At 38.5% G+C, this 13,267-nt stretch overlaps 1 protein-coding gene across 3 annotated transcripts in view; it reads left to right on the top strand.

Moving 5' to 3' along the window:
• Window positions 1-321: 321 nt before the first annotated feature.
• The window catches only part of LOC106867695 (N-acetylglucosamine-1-phosphotransferase subunits alpha/beta), a 61,074-nt gene continuing 48,128 nt past the window's right edge, over window positions 322-13,267 (top strand). For all 3 annotated transcript variants that reach the window (XR_016242637.1, XM_089355380.1, XM_089355379.1), the window contains exon 1: window positions 322-580. Coding sequence is in view for 2 of the 3 variants with exons in the window: in XM_089355380.1 (XP_089211506.1) it covers window positions 419-580 (162 nt within the window). In the remaining variant the exon portion in view is untranslated. The remainder of the gene's footprint in view (window positions 581-13,267) is intronic.

Genomic DNA, 13,267 nt, shown 5'->3' with positions numbered 1-13,267 from the left:
ATATACATACATACATAATACGCAGCCATACACGTACCCCCCCCCCCACACACACACACACACATATAGGCTAGTAAAAAGCAGAAAGGCTATAATTTTGCACATACCTTTATCTATACACATGCGCGCGTGCGCATAGACATATATACACACACTTAGTTAAACACGTAAATCCTTCTAGACACGCCTACATACCAAAAGAAACACACCTTTACATGCTCACGTTTATTGGATGGTAATAATTTAAAGCAGTAAGCTTTTTAATTGATCACCGTTTTAAGTCCGGTTTTGCACACGACGGAAGTTAAATTCTTATCATGTGACTCAAACAATCCATATCTCGGAAAACAGCGCCACGTTTTGAAGACAATTATGGATTTAGAAGTACCTGGAGGGGTGTTCTCGCACAACTTGTTTCATGTTTCTTGAGAAAAACTACAACGCTTACTTGACAAAAATGAGAACTTTCTGCAAGTTCATCCAGCGACAAGCCTACACGATCCTCTCTTATAAATATGGTACAACGTTGTTCTTCTTCGGCTTCGTCTTAATCATCATATCAGCTTTCCATTTCGGAGAGGCAAGTCGTTATTATTTACACATGAATTCATTCGTATATATATTGTATTGTTGATAATCGTGTTCCTCTGATATTGTAAACACTCCGGTGATTAATGATCTTTATCTGTAATTAATTGATTTACAAAAGAAAAAAAAATGTATCGATATTGTGTGTGTGTGTGTGTGTTCGTCCGATTAAAACAAAACAAAAGATTTTTTTCCCTTTAATCTAATGATAAGAGTACTTATCTTTTCGGAGGGTGTGTATTTTCTGGGTGACAATTTTTGAACTGGGAGAATCGTTAAAATGTCGAAAAAGAAAGGAAAAAAGAAAAAACCCTGAGTTACATGTTCTTTTCATTCCTAGTTCTCTGTATTTGTCTTACAAGCGGGCTCAGTAAAACTAGCATTTGACAGACGTAAAAGAATGGATCGCACCCTCTTTGTTTTTTTGTTTTTATTACAGAAACCCCCATTTTCGAGTACGGAGAACCTGATTCTGGAAAAAAAAAAAAAAAATTTTTTATTTTTTTATTTAACCCCACCCCACCCCAAATTCTTCAATTTTCACTTTTTTCAGAATTTTTTTAGTGAAATATGTAGAGAAATACGGAGATGAAAAATAAACTGGTGGGCTCGTATACAAATATACTAATACACAGTACATATATCTACAAATTGAAACTTGAAATTTCGAAAAATATTGTGATGTGTGTGTCTCACTATTTTTCTTTTCACATCATATTCCGATATAATTTACACACTTTGATAGTATTTGTCAAAAAAATTCATCAAAACACCCATTTTTCTGATAGTTATGAGGAAACAAAGCTGATTCGTGTGAATTTTCCAAAGCTCCCCTTTCCCGCCCACAGAAAAAAGTTTCTCACAACAAATTCCGATGTAATAGGAATGTACTCCACCAGAAGCGTATTTGTTGAAAATTTCATTAAAAATTATCTACATCCATTTCTCTGGAAGTTATGAGGTTGCAAAGTCGGATGGTGGGGAAGCACATGTTCGGGAATGCCAGTAAACTAACGTAACAATCAAAGATTTGGGTCTTGTCATCGTATATCCCCTCCCCTCAAAACTTGGATTAGATTGGAGATAATTACACTCAAAAAAATTTCTCACTTCATGCGTACCGATAGGTAGATTGATTGATTGATTGATTGTACATTCCTCTACTTTCATTGTTTATATACGTTTCCTTTTTGTTTTGTTTTTTCCTTCTATTTTCATATTGTTTGCTTTTGTTAATTAGATACTTTTCCTTTAAATCATATATACACGAGAATCGGTACTACTAAAGCAGCACGGTCCCGAACGCGCTGTCGCGCGTCCACGCTAGCTAGTCGTGAGTGGTCGATCCTAACCCTAACCCTAACCCTAAACACGTATTCATTTGCACACGCGGGTTAGGGACAGGGTTAGGGTTAGGGTTAGAATCGACCACTCACGACTAGCTAGCGCGGACGCGCTGCTTTAGTAGTACCCGAGAATCTCTCTCTCATATATATATATATATACATACACACGCACACTACACGCGGTCTTTCGGTATTAGTAGATGACGTCATTCCCCCTCTTTATCAGTCTAGCTTCTTTTATCTTTCATGAGGAAACGTTGCGTGGATGAATAACGTTGTCTTATATTACCGAAAGATTGTCATATATATATGCGTGTGTTTGTGTGTGAGAGAAAGAGTGAGTGATGACAAAAGTCTACTGATTAATAATATGTATTGCTACAAGCGACCCGTCTACCCATGACAAAACGTACCTCGATACAAGGGTAGTACTTAAAAGCTGTGATATTTATTTTTGTACCCTGCTAAACTTACCTTCGCTGCCCCCTCACCTCGTAGCCTCACCCCTCCTCACATCTACCTATTGTTTCCGCTCCCCTATGCATAATCATATCATCATTCACTGTCCTCTATCTCTCATCCCCACCACCACCACCGGTTGTACTGATCGAACCATACACTTTCTCTTCACTTCAGTCTCCTGTGCAGAACATTTCTTTGCTTGTTGAAGTATGGTGAAAACAGATGTTAAAATATGTGTAAATATATGCGTTTCTGTGTGTGTGTAGACAGATAGATGATTCTATATCCTTAGGTATACATACATACATATATATACGTGTGTATGTATGAACATTTGCATGTGGATAGCCTCTTATCCTTCTAACACATCTATCTATCGCCTCTCTTATCACACTTCTCTCTTATCGCTCACCTGTCTTTATCACTGATCCCTCTAGCACTTGTGTCCCCATTGTTTATGTCTAAATCACTTTTTCTCACTCTCACTTCACTGTTACGGATGTGACAAAGGGCAGCACTAAACCTCTGGCTTATCATACATTGCTTCCAGTATAACCAGGTATGCCACTGTGCCATCTCACTCTTTCTTCTCTTATCTTTATCACCCTAGCTTTCTTGCCTTCTTCGGTTGAAATACTTGACCCTTTAGCATTCAGATTTCTCTATCAAATCTAATGCTTATTTGTTCACAGTGATAAAAATTAGCTATGCATTACCTTGTAGCTTTGAGATTTCAATGATGTGGTTGTTTAATTTTGGAATAATATTGTAGGGTAAATGTGAGAGATGAGATTTGGCCTGTTTGAACATGAAGCAGGTAGAATATTTTGGCTGGTTATGGCCTGTTTAAATGCTAAAAGGTTAAAGGACCTCATCAGACCTTCATATATGTCAGTCCCTCTACCTGTGCCCCCCACTGGCTATTTGGTTTCACCATTCACCATACACTCTCAGCATATATCTTCTTGCTATATGTCACTCACCCCTATCCATTTCAAGTGCTGGTACTACAATAAAATGCTCACAGTTAGCTCTGCTGAGAATACATTTTAATTTATCAAAGACAATAGTCTTTCTATTGCTGGTGCAATACACTCTGTGAAGTGGTTGGCATTAGGAAAAGAATTCCATGATAGAAACCAAGCCAGAAATTAAACTTGCACTCTAGAGTTCTTTGAACCATATAGGGGTCAAAAATAGCCCATCTAACCCATGCCAACATGGAAATTACACTTCAAACAGCAGATCAAAACAACAATGTGTACATAATTTATAATACATTTATGTACATACAAACGTGGAACAACATTCATTATGGGATTTAGCCTTGGGGAACTTCTTCAAGATTTTGCATTAAAACCACCTGTTTCAAATAATGCCAACAGACTTTCAGATACTAATGTTTCAATTTTATTTGTTTCCTCAGTGGCAAACAACTCATCAGTCAACTGGTGTGAGCTGAAAACTTCTGTCTGTATATAGGAATCAGCAAACAAAACATTTGTTGATTTCTGACGAAGCATATCAGGCGGAAGTTGAAGCAGTTTTTGCATTTGAACTGCAAAGTTTAAAATAATGATGTTCACAACATTTATATGTTCATGTTTGCACACTTACACCCTATCATCCTTAATCTCAAGCACATACATTCTGCTATCCTGAGTGTCACTGGCTACATATTACAATGAGAGTGAGAAAAGCAGTGTGATTTCGAGATGAGCACTAGAAGCATGAATTACAAAGGCTAGAGTGCTAAAGATGTAATGCTTGTTGGGTTTGAAGATAGGTAAATGAAAAGATGAATGTGTGATAGAAGAGAAAATGATAGGAGTGATAGAGAACATCCATTTCACCATACCTGAACAGGTAGATAGGTCTTCTCCCATCAATATCTTGTTTTCATAAGTTTTGAATTCAAATCTTCCATCAAACCTTAATCACAATTTATGTTCCTAACACTAGCCTAATGATAACTAAGTTATTTTACTAAATTCTTCGTTATATTTAAAATTAATTGAAAGAAACACAGTATCTCAAAAAAAAATATGGTAACAAAAGGGTTAAGCTACTTGTTCCAATTCTTTTCAATAATAGTTCAGATCCTGCCAAAGTCCTCTTTACTTGTCTTACCTCTGGGCTCAATAAACTAACATGACAGCCTAAGATTAGGATTGATGTCATCATCTATCCCCACCTCCTCAAAACTGTTGGATTAGATTAGAAACAACAACATTCTCACACATTTCTCTCTCTGTGCATACAGATAGACAGATTGATTGAGTTTCATTTTGGCTTAATTTCTATGACTAGAAGCTCTTTCTGTAACCAACTTCTTTACAGTGTGTACTGGATGCAGTTTATTTTGGTACCAACATTAGAGGTGTTGTCATGACCTCAACAGCTCTAGACTTAAGAGTTTAGAGTTTCGTGCTTGGCACTTAACAAATTTTGGCCAATGACTCATTTTCTAATGTCTGCTGATTAAAATTAAAACAGTATATATACTCATGTTTTGGTCTTACCAAATGTGCATGTATATATATATATATATATATATATATATAAAACATTTACACACACACAAACACATAGTGATTGCTCCATCTTCATAGATGATTACCATCTTTTTATGTTTCCTTGTCATTGGTATTTCTGGCTTTCCACCCATGACCTCTCAGATGACTAATGACTATTTAGTATTGCTGCAGATTTACATGGTTTGGAGCATAGGTGACAGCCAAAAGTTGTAGCTTTCAACTGGTTAGGTTTGCACACATTCTCACTCTTCCATCACCATAAGACTTTCTTCACCAGACTCAAGCGCTCTTGGACTGAAGGTAATGAACTCAACCATTGCCCTGCTATCACCAATGCATCTTCCCTTCTGTTTATCATTGAGCGTGGAGGTGCAATGGCCCAGTGGTTAGGGCAGTGGACTCTCGGTCATAGGATCGCGATTTCGATTCCCAGACCGGGCGTTGTGAGTGTTTATTGAGCAAAAACACCTAAAAGCTCCACGAGGTTCCAGCAGGGGATGGTGGCGAACCCTGCTGTACTCTTTCACCACAACTTTCTCTCACTCTTACTTCCTGTTTCTGTTGTGCCTGTAATTCAAAGGGTCAGCCTTGTCACGCTGAATATCCCCGAGAACTACGTTAAGGGTACACGTGTCTGTGGAGTGCTCAGCCACTTGCACATTAATTTCACGAACAGGCTGTTCCGTTGATTGAATCAACTGGAACCCTCATCGTCGTAAGCGACGGAGTGCCAACAACAACAACATCATTGAGCACCCTGGGAACAAACTTTGCGTAGATTTTGCATACATTCAGATCTTCATGAATAATGCTGTGTACAGTTGTCATACCAACTCCAGATTGTATGCTTATTGTCTTTCTAGACACATGATGGTCTTCATCCAGAAAATTTTGAATTTTCTCAACCAGCTCTGATATTCTGTCACTCTCTCACCTCCTGTTTACTGTCTTTAAACCTCTTATGCCAGTGCAAAACAGATGCTCAGCCTATACAAATTAATCCATGAACAATCTGGAACATTTCATAAGTTTCTGTAGCATTTTTGTCCAGTTTAGTATATTCTGCAAACAAGTCGGCTATGACAAGCAATGTTTACTAGACTGTGTTTAATGTAGAATAAAACAAAGTCGGTCAGTATGTCAGCTTATTAGATGTATAGTAATGATAATAATCTAGGACAGTCAACTAACTCTCCTAAACAAAAAGGCTCAAAACTTCTGGAATACACTTCATAAAATTTGCAGTTTCACCTGAGTATTGGTCATCTTACTTCTGCCTGTAATTACTCTTTTACTTGTTTCAGTGTTTTGACTGGCCATGCTGGAGCACTGCCTTTAGTCGAGCAAATCGACCCCAGCACTTATTCTTTGGAAGCCTAGTACTTATTCTATCGGTCTCTTTTGCCGAACCGCTAAGTTACGGGGACGTAAACACACCAGCATCGGTTGTCAAGCGATGTTGGGGGGGGGGGGGACAAACACGGACACACAAACACACACACACATATATATATATACATATATACGATGGGCTTCTTTCAGTTTCCATCTACCAAATCCACTCACAAGGCTTTGGTCAGCCCGAGGCTATAGTAGAAGACACTTGCCCAAGGTGCCACGCAGTGGGACTGAACCCGGAACCATGTGGTTGGTAAGCAAGCCACTTACCACACAGCCACTCCTACACCTAATTAAGTACAAATCAACAGAAACTCACATCTTTCTCAGTTTCTCTTTCTCACAGGTCCCATTCACTTTGAGTATATGGCACACTTTATACAGCTGTCACCTATATGCAGCATGTGCCTATGCAAGCATAGCCTTCTCTTGTACACTACATCTGTTGCCCTTTACGTTTGGTTTCTCTCTCATTTCATTTGTAATTCATTATTCATGCTCATTAATATTACACAATTAGTGGAGCATACTCATTTTATTTATTTTTGTTTTTGCAAATCCTCTACCTTCAATACCCATGCCTCACTACCAAGCAACATTACACTTTGCACTTAAGAGTCATATAATCTAGCCTTCACAATTTGTTGCCAGTAGAAGTAATAGTTTCCTGAACATTTTCCAACCTATTCTTATTCTGCCTACTATATTTTTAAAACTCCCACGCCATTAGTTATTTGTTTAACAACCACCTACCATGGTGTGTCAGTCATTTCAGAGAAAAACTGGGTATTTAAGGCATCAGACATAGTGTGCAAGGGAGAAAACTGCACTGGTATGGTCATGCAATGTGTTTGAATGAAGAGAGCTGTATCAAGAGGTGCCGATCTCTTATTGTGGAGGGAATGTGTAGAGGGGGTAAACTAAGGAAGATGTAGGACATAGTGGTGAGAAAGGGTCTTCAGACGTTTGGCCTCACAGAGGAGATGACAAGGGACCAAGTCTTCTGGCAGATTGCTCTACTTGAGAAGAGATGTCAAGCTAAGTAAGATTGTGGTTGTCCCTGCATCCCTCTTGAGCCAAGTGATCCTAATCTTCTGGGCTTGTGGGTGCTGGTGCCATGTAAAAAGCACCCATGTTGGTGCTACATAAAAGCACCCATGCTGGTGCTACGTAATAGCACCCTGAACATTCTATATAGTGTTTGGCTTTAGGAAGGTCATCCAGCTATAGAAACCATGCCGAAACAGATGTGGAACCCAGGTAGCTCTTCAGCTAGCCAGCTCCTGTTAAACCATCCAACCCATGCCCACATGGAAAACAGACGTTAAACGATGAGGATGATGATGAATGACCCTACCTAAAACAGGAAAATTTATCTTAGCGTATGGCCCATGAACTTGTTCAATTCTATGGAATTTATTAGTTATTATTTGTTGATTTTTTTACTTTTAGTTTTTTTGTTTTTTTTTATCATGCACATCATTATTATTTTTCCCAGAGCCTATATTTTTATATATCTCTTTGAAATTTCTATATAACTGTTCACAGCCTAAAATAATTATCTTAAACAGTTTACTTCTATCTTTAGGAGCTGAGCAAAAGTGGAAAATGTGTGTTTTTTTTTCTTTTTTTTTTTCTCTAAATTAATATGTATTGTAATTAAACAGTTAATCTCAGTGGAATATCATGGAGTTCATAACCTAACTTTAAGTGACTCAAAACCAGAGCACTCTATTGATTTTGTTGCTGCTCAGTTGAACATACAACACTATAACAAACCCATTTTCCCTCCTATACTAACTCTTGATTCAACAACAGGCACTACAAGCATCAGATCAAGTCAGCAAGGAAGACTACATGATCCCTTGATCTGATAGAGAAACCAGCCAAAACTCCCTCTGACCAACTTTAATATCATGACCAAAAAGGAAGGACATATTGAATAAAGTAAACCTAATTACATCATCATCATCATCATCATCATTTAACATCCATTCTCCATGAGTTGTATGGTTTGACCGGAGCTTGTAAAGCCAGGGGCTGCACCAAGCTCCATTGTCAGTTCTGTCATGGTTTCTATGGCTAGATGTCCTTCCTTATGCCAACCACTCTACAGAGTGAACTGGATGCTTTTAATATGGCACCAGTATCAATTCTACTGTGTCAGCAATGTGCCAGATATCTCAGTCCATAGTCATCTCTTTCATAAGATTCAGTATCTTGAGATCAGCCTTCAATACTTCATCCCATGTCTTACTAGGTCTCCCTCTGCCACTCATTCCATCTACTTTAAGTGATCAACATTTCTATATGTCCTCTAAAAATAAAAAAAACAAAGGACAGGATCTTTATGGTTAGACTATCTTTCATCATAAATCCATTTCAGGCTTGACCTTAAACTAAACTACATCAGTGAACAGCAGATCATTCTCATGTTAACCTCAAATGCTACTTGAAAATATAAACAAAATATACATTTCTATTACTTATCTGATGGTAGTTTGACAATTTAGGTTTACTATCATAAGCAATGATGTAGAATTTAAAGACGTCTTAAAGTAACTCACTTTGCTACCATGTGGTTCTTGGTTCAGTACAAATGTTTTTTTTTTCTTAAAATTTTTTTTATTATAGCCCTAGGTTGATCAATTACTTGTATGTAAGATTTGGTAGGTAGAAAGAGTGCAGAAAGTTGTATGTAGGTAAATGTGCTTGTATCTGTATTTAAACCAATCTAAAAACTGGTTTGTAATGTATTGTAACTTAGTAAATCAACAAAATAGAAATCAATGAAATAAGTACTGAGGTCAATATGGTCAACAAAACTGTTCAGTGCTGTGGTATGAGATGGCTGCAGTCCAGTAACTGAAGCCAATAAAAGAATAAAAGTTTGTGTATGTGTACTTTTTATACTGATTCCAATCTTTAGACTGCAGCCATGTTGAAGCACCCACTTCATAGATAAGCATATACATGTGTAAACATAAATATGCAATGAACTGCCATACATTTTTCTGTTACCAAATTTTAGCTGCAGGGCTCACGCTGAGTTAGAAGACAGTTGGGGAGAATAAATATTTAATTTATCTTTGCACTCATTACATTTATTCCAACTATGAAATGTTGATAATTTTGTTTTACTAGTGTGCTTCTCAATGACAATGGCGAGTCAGTCCTTCTGTGTGGCACCTTGGGAAAGTGTCTTCTGCTATAGCCTCAGGCCAATCAAAGCCTTGTGAGTGGATTTGGTAGACGGAAACTGAAAGAAGTCTGTCATATATTTGTGTGTGCATGCGTGTGTATGTGTGTGTATGTATGTGTGTGTATGTGTATGTATGTATATATATATATATATATGATTTAGAGAAAAAAACAAACCACAATTATTTAATTCATCCATGAAAATCCACGATCACATAGAGAAAAATTTATTAAGTAAATACACAAAAAAGACCTATAATTAAAATCAAAAAAGTACAAGGTAATAAATATTTTAATATTTTAATATTGTTTAACGTCTGCTTTCCATGCTAGCATGGGTTGGACGATTTGACTAAGGACTGGTGATCCAGATGGCTACACCAGGCTCCAATCTGATTTGGCAGAGTTTCTACAAGAAGGCGACGCTAGTAACAATCATGCTCGAAAGGTGGTGCCATCACGATTTCGCTTTCGTTCTGTTTTATGTAAAAGTACAAGGAAGCTTTTAGTATATTCTGAAGTCATTGATTTCAATAGTCTGAGAAAGGAAGTATGGGAAGATATTTGGCAAGTCATAAGGATGCTTGGAACCTTAAAAGACCCCTTCTGTAAAAGTTTGACGTGTGTGTGTGTGTATAGATAGATGTATATAGGAGGACTACCACAGGAGTAGTTTTACATATCTTGCCAACTGTGTGTGTGTGTGTTGGCACTCCGTCGCTTACGACGTCAAGGGTTCCAGTTGATCCGATCAACGGAACAGCCTGCTTGTGAAATCAACGTGCAAGTGGCTGAGCACTCCACAGACACGTGTACCCTTAACGTAGTTCTCGGGGATATTCAGCGTGACACAGTGTGACAAGGCTGACCCTTTGAATTACAGGCACAACAGAAACAGGAAGTAAGAGTGAGAGAAGGTTGTGGTGAAAGAGTACAGCAGGGTTCGCCACCATCCCCTGACGGAGCCTCGTGGAGCTTTAGGTGTTTTCGCTCAATAAACACACACAACGCCCAGTCTGGGAATCGAAACCGCGATCCTATGACTGCGAGTCTGCTGCCCTAACCACTGGGCCATTGCGCCTCCACTCTTGCCAACAGTATTGATGATAAAAGGAAACAATAGCAGTAGTAATCAAAGTAGCTGTATTTTGCTTATTTCCTATTTATTTCTTCTTTGTCCATTATCTTAAATTACATTTTTTACTTTCATATGTCCACTCTGTGTTGTTTTGTTTGCTTGAGGCCCTACATTCTCCATGGCTTTCATGGACACCACCAACATGGGAAGTTCTCAGTCTTATCAATATTGGTGCAAAACTGAGTATTACCATTTGGCTGATAATTGAAGAATTAGGGACCTTCTGTGTCTGTCTCCCATCCACTTGTACACTCGGTATTCGTATACATTTTTTATTTGTCGTTTATTTACAATGCATTGCAATGCACACCCAACTTATCATCATCATCATCGTTTAACGTCCGCTTTCCATGCTAGCATGGGTTGGACGATCTGACTGAGGACTGGTGGACCAGGAGGTGATACCAGGCTCCAATCTGATTTGGCAGAGTTTCTACAGCTGGATGCCCTTCCTAACGCCAACCACTCCGAGAGTGTAGTGGGTGCTTTTACGTGCCACTGGCACGAAGGCCAGTCAGGCGGTACTAGCGACGGCCACGCTTGAAATGGTGTATTTTACGTGCCACCTGCACAGGAGCCAGTCCAGCGGCACTGGCATCGACATTTTAATTCTAAATTATAATTTGTTTTGAAATTTTAACATATGAATTTTTTTTATATTATTTTTCATTGAATAGATAAGATTACTGGGGTAAGACTGCACCACACCCTAGATAGGATTACTAGGCATCGCATCATGTTTGCACACAAGACTATTACTACACTGTACCTCACTGTCATTGTGCACCCCTAACACAGTAAACTATTTGATCCCGAAACCTGTCGTTGTAGTGTGTGTTGTGTGTTGGCACTCCATCGCTTACGACGTCGAGGGTTCTAGTTGATCCGATCAACGGAACAGCCTGCTCGTGAAATTAATGTGCAAGTGGCTGAGCACTCCACAGACACGTGTACCCTTCATTTGATCCCAAGACTGCTCCACACGCCAGACACAGTAACCCAGCAACTATACCACGCTAAACCTGCACACCCCTCATTTGATCCCAAGACTGCCCCACACGCCAGACACAGTAACCCGGCAACTATACCACGGTAAACCCACACACCCCTCATTTGATCCCAAGCCTGCCCCACATATATATATATATATATATAGGTGCAGGAGTGGCTGTGTGGTAAGTAGCTTGCTTACCAACCACATGGTTCCGGGTTCAGTCCCACTGCGTGGCACCTTGGGCAAGTGTCTTCTATTATAGCCTCGGGCCGACCAAAGCCTTGTGAGTGGATTTGGTAGAAGGAAACTGAAAGAAGCCCGTCGTATATATGGATATATATATATGTTTGTGTGTCTGTGATTGTCCCCCCCCCCCCCAACATCACTTGACAACCGATGGTGGTGTGTTTACGTCCCCGTAACTTAGCGGTTCGGCAAAAGAGACCGATAGAATAAGTACTAGGCTTACAAAGAATAAGTCCTAAGGTCAATTTGCTCGACTAAAGGCGGTGCTCCAGCATGGCCACAGTCAAATGACTGAAACAAGTAAAAGAATAAAAGAATATATATATATATGGTCATCATCATCATACGTCCATTTTCTATGCCAGGTTCCAATCTGATTTGACATGGTTTCTACAGTTGCATGCCCTTCCTAATGTCATATATTTATATATGTGTGTGTGTGTATGTATGTATGAATGAATGAATGATGACTGAGGAAGACCATCATTGACCATTAAGAACACTCTGCACTCAAACAAATATTGTCCACTTTCCGCTTGTGGTTCCACTGGTGACTGATGGGCCCAGCTGGGGGTGCTTTCCACAAACAAATTCACCATATGGCATCTTCCTAGTGATCCTATATGTTATTGTGTATGCATGTATGGATGTTTGTATTTCTGTACATGGTTGTGTATATGTATGTACATGTGTATTTTTCATATAAATATTCACCTACAGATGTTAACTAAAAGCAGCAAATGTTCACTCTAGGAGGGCTTACAGAATATCACAACCCTGCCATCTCTGACTAATTTACACAAAACAACTCAGTGGTATCATACAATTCATTTTTCCATATGTTGCACTGAAGCTTTGACTTTCTTATCTAAACACTATGAGTGTATTGATTAAACATTTTCTTTAACTGATTTATCAGTTATTGTTAATCTTTTTCATTGCTTTGTTTACCCTTGAATATTCTTTACAGATATTGTTTATTGACTGTATGTATTTTGTGTATAAAGCAACCTTGTTTGCTCTCCTTGTTAACCTTTTAAATGCCTTCTGTCACATCTTGTCATTCTTCTCTTTAATGGACTTCAGTTTGAAACTGTTCAGTAACATATGTGTGTGTTTCTATATTTTATTAACATATAATCTTCCTGATGTTCTTGAATGCATTTCAAATAAAAGGATTCAGTAGTTTCATACATACTACACATATATGTATATATACTTATAATTTTGCACACACATATAAATACACACACACATCACATCACTATGTTCCTCTCATTCTGATCTAATGACCCTCCATGTTTGTTTTCATTCGGTTTCCTTGTCTGTCTCCACTGTCATGTTTTTGTTCTCAACT

Source organism: Octopus bimaculoides, chromosome 7 (genome assembly GCF_046866305.1).
Source record: "Octopus bimaculoides isolate indiv1 chromosome 7, ASM4686630v1, whole genome shotgun sequence".
In the NCBI taxonomy this organism is placed as follows: Eukaryota; Metazoa; Mollusca; class Cephalopoda; order Octopoda; family Octopodidae; genus Octopus; species Octopus bimaculoides.
The sequence above is the reverse complement of the archived record's forward strand: the minus strand, read 5'-3'. Positions and strand labels throughout refer to the sequence as shown.